General features: G+C 37.2%; 1 protein-coding gene across 4 annotated transcripts in view; it reads right to left on the bottom strand.

Annotated features, from left to right (window-relative positions):
- Positions 1-27438, bottom strand: part of LOC145675971 (voltage-gated delayed rectifier potassium channel KCNH8-like) — a 764648-nt gene that overhangs the window by 251011 nt on the left and 486199 nt on the right. For all 4 annotated transcript variants that reach the window (XM_081746796.1, XM_081746797.1, XM_081746798.1 and 1 more), the window contains exon 5: positions 1400-1628. In XM_081746796.1, coding sequence (XP_081602922.1) covers positions 1400-1628 — 229 coding nt within the window. The remainder of the gene's footprint in view (positions 1-1399; positions 1629-27438) is intronic.

Here is a 27438-nt window from a genome sequence, read left to right as displayed (position 1 = left end):
TCCTTTTCCCAATTAAAGTATTGGAACTATGAGACGAGGCTACTTCCATTGGGATACCAATCAATGCTTGGATTTCTCAGTTGAACCACGCGTACAGAAAATCAAATGAACGTAGATGGTATTCAGAGAAGAGAATCATTCCTGTCTACGATACAGGCGAGGAGCATGTATTCGCACTTGCCTTACAGGAATAATACACAGCGTTCTGGTATGAGAAAAAGAAGAGGGGATAAGTTACATATCCAGCTCTCCTCCGGTCTTCGTTCAAGTTAGTATGATTAGTGCGTTATACACTCGTGAAATCGTCACCCTGTTTCTCGATTTTATCTACACACTTTGTAGGATCCTATCTTCCAGCAGGACAACGCTCTTTCCTGTTGCGTCAGGACAACTCAAGGTTCTCTACTTGTATACCCCTTCTTCTAAGGCCTACTGGATTTCCGGTCCTAAGTTTTATCAACCATTGTGGACATGGAGACGGCGAAAGTGCCAAACCTCGTAGCTCCATTTTTTAAATGGAATTTTAGATTTTGGTTGCATTCAATTCCCCACATCTGAATCTACGTGTGTGTAAAAGCTCGTAAACGGAAACCCAATAGGAAACATGAAAAAACTAACTTTTTAAAACCCTGGTATCGCATTTCTTGTGGTAAAAGCAGAACCGGTATTATTACTCTCCTGAAAAGTTTGGTTTTGATGAGTTACGAGGTTTTGCACTTTCGTCGTCGATATGAAACATTGTGAAGCGACGAGACCTGGTTTCGACAACGAACATCGGCTAATCTACTCTGAGATCTACAATAAAGTTGGGACATTAAATCTCAGATAATTATTCAGTTTGTACGACAGTCTAACTGCTCGTACAGTCACTCGGGACAGTTATACGTACTGCTAAAGTAAATAACATATAATTTTGAACACCCTGTATATAAGTTTAGGTTGCCTCACAAGCACTATGTAGAAATCACTAACACCTATAATCACTTTCTTGTGTGCTAACTTGGTCCAGATTCCTTAATTACTACGGAATACTCTTAAATGCGGTTCCATCAGTGTATGAGCTCCCTCGCGGCTAAGCGGTTAACATACGCGCCTTTAGCTTGGAAGACCCGGTTCGATTCCAGGCGGGAGCTCACGTGATTCGGATTCCACGTTAAGCTATAGGTCCACGTTTCATACCGCCTCGCTGCTGAAAGTAATGCTAAACTGAAATCAAATCAAATCAAATATATAATATGTCTATTAACAGAGGAATAATAGAAATTTAATATCTATTACCTAGCACAGCCTAGATGTAATATGTAAATAGTCAAATGAGCAATATTTTATTTCTCTGTTATCTAGCTCTACCTAGATATACTATGTAAATAGACGTAAAAATAAGTAAAATTTGACTTACCGATTGTAAAAAGTGCTTCTACCACAACGTCGCTGACCATTGAAGGTCGCTCGATGTTGGAGAATGACGCGTTGTAAGGAACAACCACAGCTACATAGAACGTTGCGATCAGAATTAGCCAATCCCAGCAGCTTTTGAAGACGCCATAATGGGACAGAATGAAGCGAGACTTCTTAATGGCGGCTGTCTTGTACTCTGGAAGTGGCGCTGCTGTAGGTTGAAGTAACGTCTGCAGAACACAAACAAAAATATAACGTACATATTGAAAAATTCGAGTAAATAAATAAATATTATCGTGCATTTTTCACAAAAAGAAAAAGAAAACCTTGTGTGTGTGTGTGGGTGGGTGTGATGTTCAATAGAAACTGAGCTAGAAACAGTTTGCGCTCTCACAGAACCTATAACACGTTTCTCAAGCGTATTGACATTATTCCGCTTTGATATATAAAGTAATTACATTTCATTACCACAAATGACTGGACATTTTGCAACAGCCAAGCGGACTCGTTCAGGCACCAATTTAATGCCTCACGTGTTGCGATAGAAGGAAAGTGATCGCTCGGAAGTACGTCATACAAGGGCTTGCAGTTCAAATGAGCAAACGGCGAGAGTTAAGTGCAGATAGTCATTGGAGCCCACCGATTCGATCACTCAGCATTCATTACGTGAGATTTCCAAATCTCATGTGCTATAGTATGTAACCTAAGGAACGATAAAGCCGCAAACCTCACGAGGGAAGCCAAGAAAGTTGTCTCATAGAGACCAGCTATACTCAATTTGCAGTCACCCAATGAAAATACACCGGCAAAAGTCGTTCAACATTGTAGCCTCGGTCTTCCAATCCGCATGTGGGAGGAATGTTACTAAATGTACTGTTCCTCGTGAGGTGTTAGAACTGAGGTTTAATGAGCGAGCTGCAGCCCATTAACCGAGATTCACACAAGTGAATAAGCAACGCTGATCACAGTGATGTAAAGTACGCCTCGAATGGGGTGCATTGTTCATGCTGTGAATCATGGTTTGGACTGGAAACCCTGGAACAATGATATCGAGTCCTATCAATTCTGTGAACTGTAGAGTTATAGACAATACTGTGAACATTAGAATCCTCGAGAATACTGTGTACATTAGAATCCTAGATAATCCTGTGAACTCGAGAATACTGTGTACATTAGAATCCTAGACAATCCTGTGAACTCTAGAATCCTCGAGAATACTGTGTACATTACAATCCTAGAAAATCCTGTGAATTCTAGAATCCTCGAGAATACTGTGTACATTAGAATCCTAGACAATCCTGTGAACTCCAGAATCCTTGACAATTCTGTGAACTCCAGAATCCTCGAGAATACTGTGTACATTAGAATCCTAGATAATCCTGTGAACTCGAGAATACTGTGTACATTAGAATCCTAGACAATCCTGTGAACTCTAGAATCCTCGAGAATACTGTGTACATTACAATCCTAGAAAATCCTGTGAATTCTAGAATCCTCGAGAATACTGTGTACATTAGAATCCTAGACAATCCTGTGAACTCCAGAATCCTTGACAATTCTGTGAACTCCAGAATCCTCGAGAATACTGTGTACATTAGAATCCTAGATAATCCTGTGAACTCGAGAATACTGTGTACATTAGAATCCTAGACAATCCTGTGAACTCTTAGAATCCTCGAGAATACTGTGTACATTACAATCCTAGAAAATCCTGTGAATTCTAGAATCCTCGAGAATACTGTGTACATTAGAATCCTAGACAATCCTGTGAACTCCAGAATCCTTGACAATTCTGTGAACTCCAGAATCCTCGAGAATACTGTGTACATTAGAATCCTAGACAATCCTGTGAACTTCAGAATCCTCGATAACTCTGTGAACTCTAGAATCCTAGACAATTCTGTGCTACCTATTCTCTGACAAATGTTTGATACTGGGCATTTGTGTTTCAACATGCCAATGCCAGCATCCATAAAGCACACACCATCACAGAGTGGTTTGAGGAGATGAAGGCGCAAACACTCGACTGTCTGGCCTCAAGCCTCGATATCGACCTAATTTAACGCCTTAGGGATTAGCTGAAGCATCGGTGGAAGGCCTGACCACAACGCTTAAAAACCACAATCGCACTGTTTGCGAATTTGCAGGAAGACTGAAGCACAATTCCTGCCAAAATCTGTTGCAGCTTTGTGAAAAGTCCTCCTAGACGGGCCGAAGCTGTTACCACGACATATGGCATAGTCACTCCTTAACAACGTAAGATAATCAAGTTCTTAGTGGTGTTCAGTCTTATAGTGCTGCCAAAATGTCTTGAGCCGTGGCAAAAAATGCGAACTAAAGCTCACACCTTCGACACACCCACGCGTTGAGCCAATAAGGGTTCAGTTGTTACTAAGCGAGAGATCCTTTGCGAAAGGGAGTGGAATTTCTTCTGCCGATAGCAGCGCTAGGAAGGGAAGACTAGGTGTCAAGTCAATGTGGTATATCTTTAGTAATGTGTTCCAACTATTGCTCACTGGATGCTAGCATTACAAACTCTCCTAGTTCTTAGATCCCAGGGCCGCCAGCCGGCTTATCAAAGTAATGCCCCTGAAAAAAACGAAGTCTTTCAGTTTAACGTCCCTCAATTATGCCCTTTAGGTTAGGAGACACGAATAATAAAGGCAAGTGAATAATGACTGAAGAATTGGTGGAATGAGAATGTGGAAGGAAACGAACGTACTCCGAGAAAGCCCATGGATACAGTGTTGTCCACCACAAACTTACTCGGCCGGGGATCGAAGCAGGGACTCCAGACACCAGAGGTGAACGCTGTATCACTGAACCACCGTGTCACTCACTCATAGTTCTGGGGGTGATGTAGCTCCCCCTCGCAGTTAATGCGGCTTTCTAGACTGGATGCATTACAAAAGGTTCACAAATTATGAATCATTTCTTTCAATAAATTATAAGAAAATTATTTAATTCTTGAGACAATTATTTGGTGAGGGGAGATCGGGGCTATTTGAGGATAGTGAGAGAAAAGTAGCTCTTTTTTTTCTTAATGCTGGGTCAACAAGCGATTTAACTCATGACTTTAAAATATTAACAAATTATCATAGTACAATATGAGGAATTTAAGTCCTGTTATAAAACTCATAGTCGAAAAAAATGTTAAAGTGAAAACAGCGTAAAAAGGTCCTTTCAAAAAAAAAAAAAAAAAAAAAGATGGGTCTGTTTGGATTTCTAAAGGGGCTATTTGAGTCACTACTGTACTGTATTTTTATTTCATTTTCAAAAAGTTTGGGTATCTAGATTGCATTGTTTACTACATAAGAATAACTATTTTAAAGAAGGGTATCTTAGCCAAATTAGAAGTTTTTAGGCAATAGTAAGTTAAAACCCAAATTCACCGTACTACGAAAGTTATTAACCAAGAAAGCTTAAAAGTTGTTAAAGAAATAGACCTATTCACTTCACAAACACTTGTCCACACACAAATCGTTTTCTCCCGAAGCTCCAGGACATATCTCATGGTACCATTATTTACATGTTTGGCAGTGAATTCAATCGTATTTTCTGATATATTACCCTAAGTATTTACTGTCACAGCTCACACGACACTTTTTTTTATTCATTTGCATCATAACATTCGTTGTGGCTATTTTATTGGCTCACGTAGGTTGTTAAGGGGGTTCTTTCTTATGTATTCTCTGCCATCGAGATAGTCCTGCTGGTATTTTCCAATATATAAAATAATTATTATATACAGTGGGAATTCGCTAAACTCGAAGATAAAGGGAATAGACAAAAATTCGAGATATCGAGTTTCTCGAGTTATTAAGGTGGCCACAATAAAAATTCGAGATACTGAGGTTTTGTATTCCTCATTAAAAGTGACTACATAACCTCTATAACTAGAAATTTTAATTTTTCAACCTCTATAACTCGGAGTTTTACTCATTCAACCTCTATAACTAGAAGTTTTATTTATTCAACCTCTATGACTCGAAGTTTTATTCGTTCAACCTCTATAACTCGAAGTTTTATTTATTCTACCACTATAACTCGGTTTTATTCATTCAACCTCTATAACTAGAAGTTTTATTCGTTCAACCTCTATAGTTAGAAGTTTTATTCATTCAACCTCTATAACTCGAAGTTTTACTCATTCAACCTCTAGAACTCGAAGTTTTATTCATTCAACCTCTATAGTTAGAAGTTTTATTCATTCAACCTCTATAACTCGAAGTTTTACTCATTCAACCTCTAGAACTCGAAGTTTTATTCATTCAACCTCTATAACGCGAAGTTTTATTCGTTCAACCTCCATAACTCGAAGTTTTATTTGTTCGACCTCTATAACTTGAAGTTTTATTTGTTCAACCTATATAACTCGAAGTTTTATTCATTCAATCTCTATAACTCGAAGTTTTATTCGTTCAACCTCTATAGTTAGAAGTTTTATTCGTTCAACCTCTATAACTCAAAGTTTTATTCATTCAACTTCTTTAATCAAAGTTTTATTCATTCAACCTCTATAACTCGAATTTTTATTCATTCAACCTCTATAACTCGAAGTTTTATTCGTTCAACCTCTATAGTTAGAAGTTTTATTCATTCAACCTCTATAACTCGAAGTTTTACTCATTCAACCTCTAGAACTCGAAGTTTTATTCATTCAACCTCTATAACGCGAAGTTTTATTCGTTCAACCTCCATAACTCGAAGTTTTATTTGTTCAACCTCTATAACTTGAAGTTTTATTTGTTCAACCTCTATAACTCGAAGTTTTATTCATTCAATCTCTATAACTCGAAGTTTTATTCGTTCAACCTCTATAACGCGAAGTTTTATTTATTCAACCTCTATGACTCGAAGTTTTATTCGTTCAACCTCTATAACTCGAAGTTTTATTTATTCTTCCACTATAACTCGGTTTTATTCATTCAATCTCTATAACTAGAAGTTTTATTCATTCAACCTCTATAACTCGAAGTTTTATTTGTTCAACCTCTAGAACTCGAAGTTGTAAAAGTTCCTTAAATTAAATAAGATGACTAGAAAAAATAAATTACTATACATGTATCTTTTTGAGGGGGGCTTTCATGTCTTAACATGAGAAAAACAATTCCAATACACATTAGTGACAGGACTAACAACAATGACAATTACGTAAACGCATAGAGCTATAATTTCGAGTTACGATATCATATCAAGAGAAATTAAAATTACAGAAATAAACTTCGACTCGTAGAGGTTCGCAGATACGAAAGTTCGAGTTACCGATGGTTTTAGATATGATGATGAAACCCTTAAAATTCGACTTATCGGGGTTGTAATTTTTAAACCTTCGACTTATAGAGGTTGTTTTAACATTGAGTGTTATGAAAAGTTCAAGGGAATGTGAAAAAATTCGAGTTATCGAGGTCCAACTGTATATAAAAGGTACTTTTTAATTCTATCGTTGTTCGTCTCACATATAAATCCCACATTGATATAGAGAAAATGTTTTGTATCTTCATTAGTTTAAAAATCGTTCTGTCCGACGTTTGTCATTCGTGGGCACTATGCGGAGGAAGTGCACAAAATTTCAACCTCATGCTTCTCGCAAAATTCAATTGACTCAAATAGTCCCGTTACTTGCTTTTGCAAATCAGAAAGTGCCGCGCAAGAAGAACGAAAACAGACTGGAAGCTTTCGAAATGTGGGTGTGAAGAAGAATAGAGATAATTAGGTGGGCCGAGCGGAAGACGAATGAGAGGGCGTTACAAATGGTGTGAAAGAAAAGAACAGTTTTAGATATTATTAAGAAGAGGAAGAGAAACTGGTTGGAACATTGGCTAAGAAGGAATTGTATCATGAGGGATGTGCAACAGGGCACGGTGGCAGGAAAGAAGGGGAGGGGGCGAAGGAGACCACAATTAATGGAAGATATCAAAACAGAAAAATCGTATGTGAAGATGAAGAGGTTAACGGAAGACCGTGGAGCATGGAAGCTTCTCAGTTGCAGCAAGTGACCTTCTAATAATGGAAGAATACCTGATGATGATCATCATGATGACGTATTGACACATGAATATGCTGTTCCGCAAGTAGGTAAAGAGTGCTGAATACATAGTATCTGGAGAATGTAATATGGATGTCTAATCGTTATAATGGCTTACTTTGTATTGGGTGGAATGCCTTATTGACTTTCTAAGGTCTATTCTATTAAGATACGTGAATCCCTCCGTCTAATCTAGTGGCTAGCCAGCATATTTTTGGAGCATGGGATTTCGGGTTCGATTCCCGGTGAGAGAGCTTTGAAATCTGACAAGGGAAGGTCTTGAACTGACTCCGCTGAGATCCGAACGAGACAATTGTGTTTGCATTTGATATATTGTAACTAGACGAATCACAAAGTTATAGGTGCCACCCGTCGGGGTATCGTGAGTTAGAACATATTTTGTAATGTAAAAGCTATTAGCTGGCAGAAGTTTCAACCGGGTCATTTGTTCGGAAACGGTTGAGTACATGGAAAACTCAGTGAACACGTATCCCATCATTTTCAAGGGCACACTTTTGGGGGTAAAATGTTTGCGGAAGGGTCTCCCACAGAGTCCCACACGCGGTAGAACTCAAGAGTTTCCAATGGCAAGGGCGTTAAGTAGCGCATCATTTGAAAGCTGTTGTTAAATGAAAGAAGATGGAATAAGTCTCGACTCTCTACGATAACCCTGTGCAAAACAACAGAGGGTCAAAATGTAAACACAAACTTAATTGAAAAGTCTATGGCCACCTTGAATCCAAGATGGCCGGTTAGAATCTATGTCGAAAGTATAGACACTTCAAACTGCTGAAGCTAGGAAAACAAATTTTGCATGAATGTTGAACAGTAAGCGTAGGTAACGAAAATATACGAAATGTTCATAAACGCGACACCTTGAGTTCACAGTGACGGACTAATTTATCTATGATAAAAACAGGATAGAAAATCAAAGTGAGAATAACCAAGAAATAAGAAATAATCGAAATGTTAAGAAACTTTAAAAAAATAATAGTAGTCTCCGTTCTATGATGCTTCTAATCATCTGCTACGGCGGTTAGAGCTGCCGCCTGATGCCAACAACTTTTGTACTTCGGTCGGGTCACTCGTAGATCTCTTTATTTCAACGGATCGAATGAATGAAGACGCAGCGTTACTGTCAGCTGTGATTGTCAAATGCAACGTAATTTTCAACATTTATATATAAATACCAACTCATCTTTCACGATGGCAGCCATATTGAATTACAGATTATACATCTTTTAACTTTTTGTGGATATCTACTATTAACAATACATGTAAATACCACATTTCGCTTCTCCAGTTCCAGTGGTTTGAGCTGTACATGCTTGTAATACATAGTGCGACATTTTGAACTTACGATGTCGCGTTTTTGAACATTCTTTTTTGAACATTTCATATCTTTTTGTCACCTACGCTTACTGATCTACTACATTCATGACAAATTTGGTTTTCCTAGCTTCAGAAGTTTGACTTCTATACTTTCGACATAGATTCTAACCGGCCATCTTGGATTCAAGGTGGCCATGGACTTTTCAATTAAGTTGTTGTTTACATTTTGATCCGACGCCAGTTTGCACAGGGTTGTTGTAGAGAGTCGAAACTTGCTCCATCTTCTTTCATTTGACAACAGCTTTCAAACGATGCGTTAATTACCCCTTCGAAACTTTCGAGTTGAACCTTACCTGGGACCCTGCGGAGGCCCTGGGACAAGACGGTTTTACTTTAAATCGTTGAACTTTGAAAATAAAGCCACACATGTTTTCTTGTTTTCACATTTGTCTCACCATTTCCAACTTATAGGGGTTAAGTTTTAGAGGTGTCCATAGACTTTTCAGTTAAGTTTTTGTTTACATTTTGACCCACCGTCATTTTGCATAGGATTGTCATAGAGAGTCGAGACCCCAGATAGCACGAATACTTGCGGCAAATTTTTGCTTCGTTTAGTGAAGCAAACAATCTGAAAGTTTGCGAAGGCAAAATTTCTTAATATTTATTAAAAGCTTTCAGCTTTCAATATGAACTGCAAATTTTCGCTGATTTGTAAAAATAAATTCACCACTGCAATTAACTTGCATCTTTTTTTGAAATATAGCGTTGAAAGTTTGCCGTCCAAAACAGTTAGCAACTCTGTAAAAAACTTGTTTCGAAAAACTTGCTGAAAGCAAATATGTGATGATATACCGAGTGCGCGCGCATCGTACCCAGAATTCACTGCGCTACATCAACTGTGACAAAACAAGCGGGAAGTGAGAATCGAGAAAAACCAATACACCATAGGACTCCAGAATAAACTCACTGGTCTCTTATCAGATGTTTTTATTGACCCAGGCACCCTGACGTTATTTTGTGAATGCGTGTGAGAGTAAGTACAGGGATATGATCGTTGAGTAAGTAGATAAATTGCGATATCCTTTGTCTGTGCGTTTAGCGTTCGTAAGTTTCTTATCTTTGGCAAGTAGCTAAAGATGTTTAATGCTTGCCACTAAGAAAAGACGGATCCACATTATAAAAATTTTGATGTTTCATAAAGTTAGGTTTCACTTTATAAATTTGCAGCAAACATTACCTGATACATTTGCAGCAAACATGATCTTGCGATCGTGAAAACACTTTCTGCAATGTTGCTGCAAACCTTTTAATATTTTCACCAAATTTATCAGCTCATTTTCGGAAATTTTGTCAAAGAAAATTTGCACAAAATATTTGCAGCAAAGTCCTGGCAAACTTTCTTGCTGTGCAGTCGCAAACATTTTGTTTGTACTGGCAGATGTTTTCATTTTCTGAGGCAACTTTGCTGCAAACTCAGCCAGCGTCAACTTCGTTATTTGCATTGAACTTTCGGCAAATTTTCTCATTTGAAAAGGGAAGTTTTTTGCAAACTTTTTAGTTTGCCTTTGCAAATTTTTAAACATTTTAAAAAAATTTTCTGTGCTATCTGGGACTTGTTCCGTCTTCTTTCATTTCACAACCGCTTTCAAACGATATGCTAATTAACCCCCTTGCCTTGAAACCTTTGAGTTGGACCTCGTCTGGGACACCTGGCGCAAACTTTTTTACTTAAAAAGTGTGCCCTTCAAAATGATGGGATACGTATTCGTCGAGTTTTCCATATACTCAACCGTTTCCAAACACATGACCTGTTTCAAATTATTCTGCCAGCTAATACGGTAGCTTTTACACCACAAAATATGTTCTAACTCACGATATCCCGACGGGTGGCACCTATAACTTTGGGATTCGTCTAGTTATAATATATCAAATGCAAACACAATTGTCTCGTTCGGATCTCAGCGGAGTCAGTTTTTGGCCTTGCCTTGTAAGCACATTAGTATAGTTTGGATTCCACCTGAGACTGTAGATTCACGTCTCATGTGACCTCGTACTGAAGAGAGACTTTGAACTTCTACAAACAACAAGACAATAAACTCCACCGTCACATAACTCTAGGCGCGCACACAGAAATTTTATCGGAAGGGCCCAATTTTTTTGAGGGTGGTTCCAACACAACAAGATTCTACGTTTTGGTAGCGTTGAGGAAGTGCTATCCTGCATCCGAAAAGAGGATAATTAACTGGCAAGTATTGCTCTACCCAAAAAAAAAAAAAAAAAAAAAAAAAAAAAACACGCACATGGTGTTTTGTCCACCACGAAACACACTTGGCGCGAGCTGAGATCGAATCACAGCACAGCACCCCACACACCAGCGGTGAACGCTCTAAAAAAAAAAAAAAAAAAAAAAAAAGTACAAAAGAGGTAGGCTATGAGATCAAATCTTTATGATACATCAACCATTGCTCTGCTGAACAAGCATAATTTTATTAAGAAAGTGCACAAATGTGTATCGAATTACGAAGTTTTGTGGGGGGAGGGGGTACGAAGGTGGGTGAACACTCCGCGTGGGTGTGCCCCTGCATCCCTCTGAATTTATCTACTCATCCGTCTTGACAACGAAGAAAATTAACCTTTTGTCAGTCAGCACAGCTGTAATCGCAATGCATTTTAGATTTTGTATCTATTTTGTTGTTTGATCTGTTACTATTTACAAAATTCTGGGAAGTAACTCTTTTGGTTTTCACGCTAGACTAAACTAAGCAGATCTGAAAACTGAATTGTTGATTCCTGGAAATGATAACAAGGAAAATATGACAATTAATTTCAACCCGTGAACTGTTCAAGCGAAAATCACGTTAGGAAAAAAAAAAAAAAAAAAAAAAAGGAAGCGACAGTTACAAAGGTTACGGATATTCTGCCTACAATGCAATTTCGCTTCCCACGCAACTCAAGAGCAGTAAATTACGTTCTTAAACTCATCGGACAGTAAATGGACATTATTTAACCAGGCCAGGGAGACCGAGCAAACCAAGGAAAATATAGATTATTATTTTTTTCTTATCTCGCTGGTCTTATATGAATTTTAACAAGTTAAAGAGATTTCTAGGATTTCAGATTAATACACTGTTAAATCACTTGCTTATCTTCTTCCCGTCGTCGTGTCTACGAACGCGTCACATGACCCTGATGTATGAGTCTCGCCAATTTAGTTACCCCTTCTCGTCACTAACAGAAGCAGTTGGTTTAGCCAAGCTTGAAAACACATCAATTTGCCCAAGCGCCGCCATGCTAATTATGGGCTGGATGTTAGGGAGGGGGAGGAAGGGAGGAGGGTGAATTAGTTTTGCCAGGCCGAAGACGTTGCCACACTCCTTCGTAATCAAACAACCCGTTTCTCTCCCTTCTCCTCCCCCCTTTGACTAGCTAGCATCTTCCAATCTAGGGCTTCTCTCTCTCTCTGTGTTTCACTTTGAACACTGAAGGCGGGAGCAAGATGTATACAACAAGCAAGAACCTGGTAGTAATTCTATCAAATATTTAGAAGATTACAGGGGACGCTGGAATGATGAGAGGTTGTATGATAGTTACAAGATATACTTTATCGTCGTAAAATACTTACCTGTGGTATAATGAGTTTGTCTGATTTTTTAAAAAAGTGTTTTTAATTAAAAGAAACACGGTTTGTAACCGAAAATTAACTCTATCATCACAAATCTTGCACTGAAAATTTCCTGTATGTCTAGTTTGGAAAATAAGCACTAAGAAATTTAATGAGAAATTATTATTATTATTATTATTTTGTAAATAGTTTTACGGAGTATGAGTCTACCTTGTCAGAATTTATTCTAAAAATGGCGCCCATGGACAACAGAATGCTATCCTTCATGTCAAAATGATGCAAAATTGTTATATAATCGCATACCCTTTGGGGTCTCCTTAAGCCGCTATAGGCAACTAAAAGTGACCCCGCGTGGCGTAGTCGCTAACGCTCTCGCCTTCGGTGCGAGCGATCCTGGGTTCGACTCCCGATGAGTACACTCGGTCGAAAAAGTGTAACAGCTTTTTCAGGACAGTCATTTTGAGTGAGGGTTTTCCTGGGTTTCTCTCATTCGCACTAGGCAAATGCCGGAATGGTACTTACTATAATGGTCCCAGGCCACTTCCTTCCTTTCCCTATCCTTTATTCCTTCCCTTTCCTCGGATAGTGTGCTTGCCGAAGAACATCATCCATTATATAGGTGACAGACTAAATGGCCTTAGATGCCGATAACCCAGAAGTCTAATTTTAAATCCTAATCCTAGGCAACTAAAAATTTCAATATGTGGCAACGTCGCAGATTCAGTTGTAACCACAGGCATTGCTGTCCAATCTATCAAACAGTTACATCGATTATTTTCACTAATAGATGGTGCTAGTGTCAACGTTTATCGATTTTAACTGCAAATTGGAAATAATCGATATAACTACTTGAAGAACTACAAGAACGACTCTATGCTTCTTTATCTGCGACGTTGCCACATAGTGCAATTCGCGTCTCCTAACCTAGGCCCGAAAGGTATACAATTATATAGGGTTATTCAAAAAGAACGCCGGTTTTGTTACATCAAATTATGGACCTTTATTTTTTCAAAACACACTAACAAAATTCAAAAATATGTTCATCACACATTCCCATTTCAAGTACGGCAAACGACGTTGCCCTTATGATCTCCTCTACTGCGCTGGCATGCAATAACTCTGTTCGTGAAATTCGCTTTGACTACTTGACTAACAGCCACACTGTCACAAACCACCGCAATGTTTTGCTGAGAACGACCAGTACGACGACGCCCAGGACTTTTAATGTTTACTGTTGAACCCGTTTCAATGAATTTTGTCATAAGTCTACGAACCGTTGATTCATTCGGTGCCTCATTTCGCCCTAGAACCGCGCGCGAAGTCGCCTGACACTTGCTGCATAATTTTCTCCGTTTTCACAATTAGCACATGTTGCGCTATAATAAACTGCTCCCTGGCTAGACACAGACTGAAGAAATGGGAGAAATTCAAACTAAAGCGACAATCGGAATGTTTGTGGAAAGAGCAACAATACAAAACAATGTCGGCAACCGAGAAACAAAAATTTGTCAGACGATCTAAAACCGGCGCGCTTTTTTGAATAACACTTTATATATTTTTCGCTTTATTTTGACATAATTTGAAGGAAAATTTGGCTCAGTGGTAGAGCGTTCACCTCTGGTGCTTGGGGACCCGGGTTCGATCCCAGCCCCCGCCAAGTGAACTTTGTGGTGGACAAACACCGTGTGCGTGGGTTTTCTCGGGGTTCTCCCGTTTCCTCCCACTTTCTTCATTCCACCATTTCATTCATTACTCATCATCACCGTCTCCTTTAGCCTAACCGGCATAACCGTGGGACGTTAAACTCAAAGATTTCATTTCATTTGAAGGAAAATTGTAAGGGGCGCGGATTGGATGAGCCTCCCGTGATAAGCGTCGGACGTAGATAAACAAAGTATATTACCTAAAAAGAGTTACGAAAATTTTTGATGAGTTCCGGACCAGATAGACTCCCTGTGGGTACGCCCCTGAGCCTTGAAATTTTAACGTATTACGATGGTTCGGATTACACCTTCAAATGCAAGACCACTACTCATATAACCTCTGAGCTGAAAATAGACGCTAAACTTCAACCAACCATTACAAGAAGTAACATAATATGGATTCAGAAAACTATCCCGTTCTATTGATCATAAAATTCGTCGTTGGTCTCACTTAAAATTATGAAATATGGACGCCCTTGTCCTAGAAGTATAAGAAACAATTTTACATATTACATAATTTCACACCAGAAGCCATTAAAGTATAGTACAAGAATAAATTGCAGCTTTCCGGTGTATTTAGGGTTTGAGGGTCAGTGGGTCAAATGCCTTCGCAAAGTTCAGTCCTTCTGTTCTTAGTGTAGGCGTATATGAGGGCATTCGTAATGACAAAGGATTTCAACAAGAAATCCAGTTAACGATGTGGTAAGCACCTCAGGGACAAGCAAATAGCATGAAAAAGGAAAGAAAATCTGACAAACAGCCAAGAGAAATAAAGGGAACTTATTTCTATAGATCGTAGCTGCAGATAGGACCTTGGAGAATTAATGGGAGTTGCAGCAAAACTTTTGGAGAGATATATGGCAAGACGGGGCTGCACGGGTCGCATTTCTGTGTACATTTTCACAATCTGTCCGCTAGATGGATCGCTGGTCGATTTGTCACTTGCAGTTGTTCTTTGGGAAGACCCTCTAGGACACGTTTTAAATGTTCGTTGTCAAGGGATCTGGATTCGTGGAGGGATGAACTGCGAAATAAATTTCCTCTAATCTTTTTTCCTACTCACGTGTGCTTCCATCTTCAGAACAAGGCGGAGGAGTGTCTAAGGTGACTGTCCTGGAAGGAGATCGTTCTCAAACAGTGTTTGCAACTACATTATTCAACATGTTACTAAAGAAAAAATATTTTCTTTGAAAAGAAAAAAAATAGAAGCAACAAGTGAATTTATTATATAGAATAGAAAAAAAAAAGAAAATTCAAATTTTGAAAGGCAAGGTGGTTATAAAGTAACAAGAAACCGGGAAATCAAGTGAGCAGCAAACACATTAATGCCAAATAAGATGTCCAAAAGTCGAGCATCATTCTTTGCACTCTGAAGTATCTCTTTGAATTCTCTTCAGCATGTAAAGAGCCCGTGTAACTCTTACATGGTAATCCTGTACCACAAATGAATCAGTTCCCTGATAACTGTGGTGCTTATATCACAACAGCGTTTCTTCTAGTTGTACTCAGGAAACGAGGCAAAACACTTCCAATGGAAACACACACATAAATGAAATGAAATCTTTAAGTTGTACGTCCCACGGTTATGCCGGTTAGGCTAAAGGAGACGGTGATGATGAGAGATGAATGAAATGGTAGAATGAAGAAAGTGGGAGGAAGTGGGAGAACCCCGAGAACGCTTCGAAGACATCACACAATATATAACACTCTCTCCAAACTGGTGTAACAAGCTCTCCCATTGGTTGTGTCACGAAATTTTAGAATTTCAAAATAAATTTTGTGCTACCGAACGACATTATGAAATATTTCATATTAAGGTAGAATCAATTTTGAAACAGATTTTGGGCGTCAACACATATAACGTCAATAATAATGCTCAATTTTAATCTAACCCTAATTGTTTCGAAAAGTTGTGGTTATTCTGCGAATTGTGTCATCAGTCAGCAAAAGGTCTGGGATCACTGCAGATCGGTAGCCAGCCCAAAAATGTGGGGGGTGCAGAAGTTAGGGGGGCGATTCAACCATATTATAATTCATCACCATATTATAGTTCATTTACAAGCCTACCGTGAAATTTTTTTGGGGGGGGCAGTAAAAATTTAGGGGAGCCCGGGCTCCTAGACCACCCTGGATACGGGCCTGGATCACTGGTGTGTGTTAGTTGTCGTTAGCTGTATACAATATGGAAAACTTGTCTTCCATTTTATGTTATACTGACGGGCCGTCACATAACAGTTCTAGTGTATATATGGTAATATGTTATGTATATTTAAAGTTTAACGCTCTCCCAGCACCTAAGCTTTATATAGAAGGTATATTATAAAAAACGCAATTTTTGAAATGCAAGAAATTTCTGTCATAGCAAGTTGGCAGCACTGAACGTTACACGTTTTTCATCTGTTGTGTTTTGTGGTTAGTAGTCACGGAACGACCCGTTCGGGAGAGTAATGCTCCCGGAAGTATGTTGTTTCGCGCGCTACTCTAGCCAGCTCTTTTACGCGCTATTCTAGCTAGCTGTTTTAAGTTGGTCACGAAATTTATATCATGGGGGTCAAGGTGGAACAAAACGAGCCCTGCGGGGCTTCTAACCCGTTCTTCTTCTTCTTCCTCCTCTTCCTCTTCCTCCTCCTACTACTACTAAAAGTAAGTAAATCACTTTTTTGAGTTTTCATCTTATTTTAATTAAAAAAGTGTTATAAAAATATTAAAAAAAACTTTCCTTGGGCCGGGTTTGAACCCACGCTAAAAAGCGATAGTCCTTGGTAGCACATAGCGCTTGCACACTCGGCCACGAAGAGTGACAGCAACAAGCGTTTGATTTCTGCTATTTGAATGCAACGGGGCAAGAAATGGCTACGGCCAACCAATCAGAACTGTGTATTTCGTTTCTACTTCCGGTTCCGGGAGCATTACTCTCTCGAGCTAGTCCTGTCACGGAGCGCCGAATAACGCATAGTAGTAATATATTTGTGGACCGAACACAGCAATATTATCACTTATTATGGGAATATTTTCCGCAGAACTACTAACCAAGGATACCTTGAGGGTTTAATGTCCACAATCGAACCGGTTTTCTCAAATTTAGCGATGCATTACGTTGAGCAAACATTCCACGAAGCCTGCAAGCAGCCTCTGCACATTTAATAAGTTTCACTGTGACAACACGGTATTCTGTAGTGAAACGCTCCATTCCTACCGGTACAGAAAACAGACGACGATCGTGCGCTATTCGGCGCTCTGTAAGTGCTTACCAGAATGGCAATAGATGAAAGTCGAGTAGGCCTAACGTTCAGTGCTGCCAACTTACTAGAACAGAAATTGCGGGCTTTTCAAAAGTTCCATTCTTTATGGAACACCTTTTATAATAAATTTACTAATATTCAACGAGGATACATGTTAGATATATGTTTAAAAAAATTAAAAAAGTGGACGGATTTTATGGTAGTAATCTGCTATCATACGAAGCAGAGATAAAAGTTGGGCGAAAGGAAGGTAGACAGATGAAAGTAAGCTCCCTGGCACGAAACCCTCGAAGAACTTAAAGACTATCAATCAGGGGTGAGGGACATTACGAGTCCGATTACCATGTTGGAATTGTTGACCGAAATCCATTACTTCATTCTTACAAGTAGCTACACAATTGTCCTCACGACACTGGATGAACTGGTCGCGTTGCCAATACATTGGTTTTCTACTTTGACTACCTACACAAGTTCTGCTCAGTATATAAACTGATATACATACACCGTGTGTTAATGAATAAGTCCGACAAACTTTAAGAGGTATTTACTCACATCAAAATAATAATAATAATAATAATAATAATAATAATAATAATAATAATAATAATAATAATAATAATAATAATAATGATATCACATGAACATGCGGAAAAATGCATATTATAGGAGCTAGGGCCGTACACAAGCGTGAAAAAGATACATTGTAGCACGCATATTTTCGAAAGAAACTCAGCTCTAGCCAGAAGGCATTGTAAGCTGGTTACGTTTGGCAACATTGCACGTAAACAAATGAATACTGAATTGCATTCTAACCCGTTCCTACTACTACTACTACTACTACTACTACTTTTCCCTGGATCTGTATAGTACAAAGGCAAACTTATTTTAATGAAAGAAGTTTAATGAAAATTTTAGAAAATAATCGTTAAATCACTTTTTGAATACTATTTTTAATCTTATTTTAGCGAAAGAAGTGTTATAAAATTTTTTTAAAATAACAAAAAAACTTTCCTTAGGCAGGGTTTGAACCCACGCCAACAACGATTTTCGTTATTGCATGTTGTGCTAGCACACTCGGCTACGAGGGCCGACAGCATCTAGCCTTTAGTTTGTGCTATATATATATATATATATATATATATATATATATATATATATATATATATATATATATATATATATATATATATATATATATATATATATATATATATATATATATGTAATGTGATGTCACCAACAGCATCGCGATATAGAGGTCATCTATTTTTCATACATTGTTGCCAAGCGTAACCCGTTCACAATGCCTTATGGCTAGAGTTCAATGTATTTCGAAAATACGTTTGCAGCACGCGTTACTTCGAACACAAGGAACCGTGAAGCTTTCAGTCCATAGTACTTCTGACTACCTTTCAATCTATTCCGTGTTCATTGCCGTCAAGGTTTAATTTTTTTTTTTGCCTACTTTGGTTCCACTTTTAAGTTCCAGCATAACTGGGTATTCTTAATACTCGTTGGACCATTGCTACCCATTATACACTGCTGAAAGATGCCTTTTTGGAGCCGTATGTGCGAATTCCTTTACGCCGATATGTTCTGTCACTCCACAGCTCCTCGTGTAAAACGCGTACATGTTATTTCCCTATGCTTTTGGACAAGTCTATAGTGATCGCGAGGACTCGTGAAGCTTGATCTAGATTTACCAATTTCAGCATCCAGTAGAAGGTGGGGGTACGTTCCGGTCGTAAACCCTATCCATGAAATTTTGCTAGTGTCGATTCTTGCTTTCGGAGAACATGTACTAAGGGTACATGTTCTCGGATTGCCAATAAATTTCTTTTCTTATTATTGTTGTTGTTGTGATTTTATAATCTTTTGCTATTATTATTATCACTACTTAATTCAAATAATTGTTAGAGTTCGTGTCATACTTTTTAACTACTGGTTTTTTCTGTTTGTCACTTGTTTGCCATGTGTTTTAAGTTTAGCAACATTGTTGGTGTACTTTTTCGCTGTTTCACTTTTCCTCAAGTGTGCGTTCGGAAGGCAGCTCCACGAATCGTCCCGAATTCTTCCGATGTATTCAATGTGAGGCAAAGCAGTTCTATGATTTGTGTAGGAGTTCAGGCTTCGTGCGTCATTGTGGTCACTATAGCTCCGAATTATGTTCCTTTTCCCCTCCCTCCCCTATAGAAACAATATGATCTTGTTTCTTATTTTGATATGAGAAATCGTCTTTTGCAGTTTGTCGGTATAGTTCATTAACACCCTGTATATATATCACTACACAACTATTCACGACACTTCGTTATTGGTTTATCACTCCACATAGTTAGTTTCCTAAAGTAAGTATAAGACAGTGAAAAAGTGAAGAGGTGAAATGAAATGTTTAAGTTTAACGTCCCACACTTATGCCTTTTAGATTAAGAGAAATGATGGACAAGACAAGTATAGGTGATGGATGAATTGGTGGAATGGAAATGTTAGGAGGAAACCGGAAGTATCCGCGAAATCCTATGTACACGACGCTGTCCACCCACAAACATACTTGACCGGGGATAGAACCAGCGACCCCACGCACCAGAAGCAGGCGAGCGCTCTACCAGTGAGCTACGTAAGCCCACAAAATGTGAAGAGCAAGAATAAATAAAAGGAATCAAATATTGTAGAAAAATGCAAGAAAAGTATGGTACAAAAAAGAAATAGGAAGTGCAAATGAATAAAACGTTAAAGAAAATCGTAAACAAAAAGAAAAAAACAAGGAGATTAAAGAATACAATAAGAAAAGGGAAGAAAATAAAGACGGAGGAAAGAAGATAATAATTTGAGAAGAAAGCAAACGAAAAGAAATGACAGTATGACGTTATAACAAATTAACTTGAAAACTATGGAGAAAAAAAGGAAACAAAATGGAGAAGAAGGCAAAAAGATAAAAAGAAAGAAATTAGAGAAATATCGATAAAATACCAAAATAGAATTTCCAATTGTGAATTTCACTTTTTTTTTTCTTTGTTTCTGATTCATTTATTTCGTCCTGTGGGTAACTGTACTCGACAGTTTATGATTTATGCTCAATACACACATACATACATATATATATATATATACAACAATAACAAAAAAAAAAAAAAAAAAACAAGTTAGAAAAAAAAGTAATGCCAATAACAGTACAAATGCAGTTAAATTCCGGAGGTTGATGTTACCACTTCGTCCAGTCGGATCAATGTAACGTTAATAACATCTTTCACTACCCTCTCTCTCTTAAAACCTCTAAACACACACACACATATATATATACACAGTACCGGTACTGTACGAAATATGTAGCATTATTATTGGATTTTGGAATTAGAAAAAAGAAGCAAAGAAAGATACGAAAACAACGTTAATCTGTAGTTATCAAATACAATTTCCATTTCCATTATGGAAAATGTTCGCATCCAGATTTCAGATTGTTTTTATCTATTGTATTTATTTACTTATCCCTCGAACAACATATAAGCGAATAATAATAATAATAATAATAATAATAATAATAATAATAATAATAATAATAATAATAATGAGACCGGATCTTTAGGCATTAAAGGCCTGAAAAATAGGCACTAAAATTTAAAAAATATGTAATATGCCATTACAGTCTAATGATATTATGTTCTTAATAGGAGGGTGCCCGAAATTTTTTGCACCGACTGTACTTGACGTTTAACAAAAAATTTCTGGCTGTTCATATAATTCGCGTATTTATATTTTAAATTAGTTATAAATCTTGCATATGTATATGTAAATGGATTATTACAATTCTTACGGTGTCAGTGCTATCCGAAAATATAGATCCACTATTGGACGGAACTTTCCAGATCAAATAACCAATCTAAAATTCGACAGAATTTTCAGGACCACCCTTCACCTCTCTTTTAGATACCTAGGTCCTTCTAAAATCTAGTTTAATCCAGTTTTTACCAAATTTTATTCGTTTCAAAGCCCCACCGCCAAAATGCTTAGTTTTGATTGGCTGATAAACCCACGCTATGATATTAGGGCGCAATTATTCCATTCCAAGCCGGAAAATCTTGCTGACAACAGCCAGATTCGGATCGTCTAGCAGCAAAAACGTTGAAAAGGAGTGAGAAAGCTGCAAACAAGGTAACATTTGGATTTCATTAACACCTAAAATCGTTGGAAGTCTCTAGGAGCCAAAAAATTATTAAATTTCATAGTCAAAACTGGACTAAAAATTAGCTGAAATAGTAAGTGCAACAGTGACGCCATGTTTTCATCTGCGGATCGCTATGGACAGGATTCAACAGTAGTGTGATTTCCGTCTTTCTTTTCCCAAAACCGGTTCAGAAGATCAGTGTTTCCCATCATATTTCTACCTCCCAATTTTCCTACTAATTGAGGGTTACAAGACCTGTCCATTATAGATTTGTTTATGTAGTTAGTGAGTGATTTTGTTTTTAATTACATACATGGCGGTATTTAATTTTGTGGTAGTCAGTCCAGTAATCACAATGCACGTGTAAATTTCGGTAAGGGCTCCTATCTGACTCCCAAATTGGGAGTACGGCTTCCAGCGGGATGAGTTGAACATGTAGTTTGTTCCGGGTTCCTGCCCCTTCAGGGCAGGGGTCCTATTGTTAGCTAATACTCCGATATGTCCCCTCAGGGCATCGATTAAATAGGTTGATTTCAAGAATGTGATTTAGTAAATAAAGGGCCAGTTGGCCCTGTTCATTTCTTTCCTTTCGTTACCTTTCATAGAGCCGATTTAACATGGTAAAATATGAATGTTTTCTGTGTATATTTATTCGTATAATATGTATTAATGTAGTGTGTAGTATGAATGTGGCATGATGTGTCTTGTAGTTCGAGTAGTATGTGTATATTTGTAATGTAGTATCAGTGATCGTGGTAGTTAAGTGACGAAAGAGTGTGTTGGACAGTGTAGTATTTACTATGCGATAAATTCTTTATTATTCCGTCATTAAGTGAACTCATACACGATATTTAATAGTGAACGTAAGATAGTATAATGATTCCGTGTACAAGGTCACATTCAGTTGTTCAAGGGTTGATTACATCGTCGCTAGCCCTAGTGTCAAAAGTCAGTACTAACTGCCATTCGCATGTCAATGTTCTTAGTGATTTAGTTTTCGTGAAATTGACCTTTCTTTTCAAAATAAAACCTAGAAGGTATAATTCACAGCCCATATGAATGTACAGTTAGGTCAAGTGACCCAAAATTAATATATTCTGAAAATTTCAACATTCTGCTTAGTCTAGAACCTGAGATATTTAAATAAATAAACAATACGTAAATTTTTAACAGAAGTCGGGCGATATGATGCTAGTTCTTCGCTTTGGAATTATATTAAATGTCCATTTTTCTTCGTGGCTGTAGAATTTCATTGTTGATGCAGAATTTTATAAACATTAGACATTATCGCAGATAATTCTATTTTCAGTGAACATACATAGGATTTTTTTTTCTTTCGTTCTTAATAAAGCTACCAAGTATTACATAGTATTGTGTGTGTGGTAAAAGAGTCTTGGGTTCGAGTGAGGTTGTCGTGCGGTGATCGGAATGGGAAAATGTTTGTAGTGATTATAGATTTTAAAGTGTTATGATGAAATGTGTATATAGGCTGGGCGTAGATAGAGGAAACAGGGTGTTTGTAGAATATAGCGTCGTGGCAAATGAATATTAATGTGAATATGAATATTAATAAGTATATGAATATTGTGATAAATGAATATAGAATATAGGACACCCATATAGTTAAATATATAGTAGCCCAGTGAATACTTCGCCGCGTGTTGATATATAGATATTGAATAGATACGTGTAACTACAAACATCTCAGGTTCTGACCCCTGCACCATAATATCACGCGGACCGGAGGGCTATATATAGTCGGACTATGGTAATACTTTGTAGTTTAATGTGTTATAGTAATAATCAACCATAGTAATACCATCTGATAGAAGGGGTAGCATGATATAATCGCAGACTAGACATATTGAATAATAAATTATGAAAAGACAGTAGTAGTTATACAACAGGGCTGTAGTGAATTATATTTTCTGGTCGGTTTTTTAAAATAGAATATCCTGCTCCGTGAGATTTTTTTTCCCACGTTACCTACTCGGGCTAGCTTACAATGTTCATGGAGGCGACAGCTCTGACTGGGTACAGAATCAAAACAATTAGTTATTGAAATTTATTTTCGCGTACCCGGATGTCGACCCCTAGTCCCTTTAAGTATTTTCATTTCTTTTCTTAGTTTAATTAGACGAGGGAAATTAACGACATCCCAGACCGTGGCGTGTCTGCGCAGGGTAGCTATCGGTGAAGTTTGGCAATAGAAATCACCGATCCAAAATTCAGTTTATTTAATTTTTTTTTATTTCGGCAAATCATTAGTTAGGGATATCTTAGCTAATACTTCTATTCTAGTTTCATTACTGTCCTCGAACCTTCTTAGTTTTTCTAAGGGGTCGAATATTTTTTTTTACTTAGAGATTTCAAAATTGGGGACGCAGTTACCTGGTCCCTTTCCCCCTCTCCTTTTATCCTGCTGGTCTGGGCCGGATACGGGGATCGGATTTCAATCTTACAAGCAAACTCTTGTGGGATTGGGATCTGATGGACACAGAACTTGCATCCTTGGCAGCAGGGCGCCCCTTGAGTCTACGTATTTGAGTAGACCACCCTTTTTGGTATGTTAAGAATATTTTGGCTATGGATTTTGTTGAGAGCGAAATTCGACTTCTAACTTTGTAGCGTTAGTTATTTCTCACTTAAGTCTTTGGCGCCCCTATTCTTCGTCTTCCTTCTTCTCTATCTCTCTCTCTGTCTTCATTTCTTCAAGTTTTTTTTTAATTTTCAACCTTCCCCCCCCAAGATTTTGAACTTGTTACTTACGATTTATTTAACGTACAACTCTGATCTGAAATTACCAGCTGAGACGTTGCAAGACACGATTCATGAATGGAGTAGATAGTGATTGGGTCCTCCATCACATTTTGACCTATCGCTGAAATGAACAAAGACTTAGTATTTGACGACACTTCGATTACGTTCTTTCACCGTCGTTCCTCAAAAGTTTTTTTTTTTTTGTAATCCGTTGGTCACTTTCCTTTCTGTTTTGGTTTTCAATTACTTTGTAGTTAACCTGGGCCCAGAAATTGTATTTTGATTTACCTAGTTATATCTAGAAATGCTCTGTGTTACGTGCCTGCCTCACAAAGTTTTTTTTTTCCTTCATGATTTAAACACGAATTGATTATATAAAAGTTAAAATTTATAGACGCGCGGTATCAGATAAAAGTTAATTTGTTTCCAAATGTAATGTTGGAAGTCATTTGTTTTCTTGGACAATGTTGCAACCTTGTAAAATTTTATTGTTGGGGATGATTAATTTAAATGTGTGCGCATTTATTATAAATATATATATATATAGAGAGAGAAATAAATACTTCGAAATGTATGTGTAATTAGTATGTGAATATGATGTTAAAGTAAAAGTATGATATTAAATGTATTATGAATATATGTAAGAGCGCTCGTGTCTGTCCCCCTAGACGTGTATTGGTTGCTATAGTTTACCAGAAGTCTTCCGACGAATTTAAGAACGTAGATTTTGTTAAGAATACCGCCGTGCAATTAAGTAATTTTCCTTTTCTTCTGAATCAATGTAAGTGATAACCTCTGTAATTATATAATGGCATGCATTGAAAAAATATCGGCAGGTCTAAACGTAACCCACATCATAACAAATATTATCCCTGAGCAATTAACCTAAAACCATTGTGGAAAGTGTACCTTGAATCCGTCTCACCTTCATATGTATCCTGTGACTTGACCAGTTTTTTTTTATCCTCAATTTGAACCATCATACTCCGTACACCTGTGGAAGATCATTTTTTTTAATCCGAACCATGTATAAACATATACGAAAGTGATCCTAATGAAAGGTCTCGTGAAGTGTCCCAGTGTTGGATAAATAACTTGAAATTATTCGATTAATAAATTTGGAAATAGACCGTCTAAGAGGAGAAACTTCCTCTAGTGAAAGTTATTTTCTCAAAATCCCTAGATGGGTATAGACGTAGCAGTGTGCGATTGCAGATATAAACTGTTACCAGTTACAAACCAAATATAGACGACGAATGGTTTTGTAAACCAATAGATATATATATATATACATATAGAGATATATATAAATGACCACAAACTAAGTTAAATGGAGCGAAACATTTTGGACACTACGACTAGTGCGTGAGTTGTGATTTGGACGCTCAAAATTATTAATATTTTAATATCTCGACGTGAGGTAGAGACTCATATAAGTTCTAATACACCAAAAAGTTTTTTTTTCCTTTCCTCTTTGTCCAATTTTTTTTAAGTGAAATAAGTTTTTTTTTGCGTATGTCGCAAATCATCATTTTGCTTTAGCATGCCTAAGATATGATACGTGTAATTATTTTTTTTCTTTCTTTCTTATTTGTCAATATGATTGAATATATAAAAAATTTACTAAAATTTAATACTATGTACTCTATTAATATATAACCAAGAACTTGTGCTTTTAATATTCTCTTCATAATTATATGTTTGTTTTTTTTTTCACTATGAATGTAATAAACTATTTGTACCTTTGTAGTTAGTTGGTTTCCTTTAAACATATATACACTGTCCTGAGTGAGTGAGCGTGTGAATGCATGATAGATTTAATATAAGTAATTTTAGTGATATCATTTGTCATATTAACATCCGTAATATATGTGTCATGTTTTAATATATGTGTTAAGGTAAATAACCTAGGTCATGAAGGACCGTCACTAATGGTTTAAATCGGCTCGAGGAGTGAAGCAAAAATAGCAAGAATAAGCCTAAATACGACATCTTTCTTCCAGGAAGTTGAAATTCTTATTGATACGATACATAAATTTATATTGAGTTTATAAGTTTGATTTTTTTTTCTTGGCTAATTCATATGTGTGGTCGATCCTAGAGAACAAAGTTCAGATGCTGGATAGTTATCAATCACCGGTTGGAATAACTTTACAAAGAATTAAATTTCACTTTTCTCATTTCCAGGTCTAGGTCTGGGTAACCCCATGATCGTGGTGCCTGGAGCTAGGTCTGGGTGGTATGAGGGAACATGTGTCTATTCCGAAGCATTCCAAAATTGATTAGTTGTTAATAACATTTAGAATGATTCATCTTTCAACGACTTTCCCGACCTTTTACTATATTTCCGGAATTATCCAGTAATCTGTTTCTCATTAAAATACCCTATTTCTTTTCTTTCTTCTTTACCTACCTCCTTCTTTTACCCTTCTACTTTCTTCTCTTTCTTTCCTATTTCTAAATGAAAGAAAACGGAGTCATGATTGAGAGTAGTCGCTATTGGCACGGTCAATAAGTTGTTTCGATGAGTTTTCTTCGGGAGTCCGATATGGAATAATTAACAATAACAAAAGGTTTATTGGAAGTTACTCTATTGGAAAATAATCTGGATTTCAATCAGTAAGTGATCTTTCGTAATCGTCCTCGTTAAAGAAAATTAATTTTAGCGACTCCTCTCCAACTCTACATTAGCTCTTTTATCTTCGTTGATTTTTTTTTTAACGGTTTTCTTTCAATTTTGGCGACCGTTGACATCGGACAGTTACCATGGAAACAATTGTTTTCCCTGGTAACGAATCTGAAATTATTTATTAAACACTGTTTAGGATCGAGCACATATTGACTTGGCCACAAAGATGAATAATTAAAAAGTCACAGTGAGATTAAATAATTATAGTCATTGGCTATTCTGCTATCTTTGTCTCTCTCTGTAGAAAGGGGGAAATGAAGGAATTTGTCAAAGTAAATTCTAAAATTTGAAAATGCTGGAAGTTGACCCAAGGAGGGAATTAGATAGGAGTCCCTTAATTTATGAATAGTACCTGAATAATAAGTCTTGTTAGTTGATAAGTATATAATTGCATGTGTTTATATTGTGTCTTTTTGGGTGTAAGCTATGGCAACCAATAGAGAAGTCGTATCACACGAGAACGCGGAAGTCTCATGTACACAATGTACTTTAGAAAGTAGTGAGA

This window comes from Thermobia domestica, chromosome 18 (assembly GCF_964235325.1).
Source record: "Thermobia domestica chromosome 18, izTheDome1.hap1.1, whole genome shotgun sequence".
NCBI lineage: Eukaryota > Metazoa > Arthropoda > Insecta > Zygentoma > Lepismatidae > Thermobia > Thermobia domestica.
The sequence above is the reverse complement of the archived record's forward strand: the minus strand, read 5'-3'. Positions and strand labels throughout refer to the sequence as shown.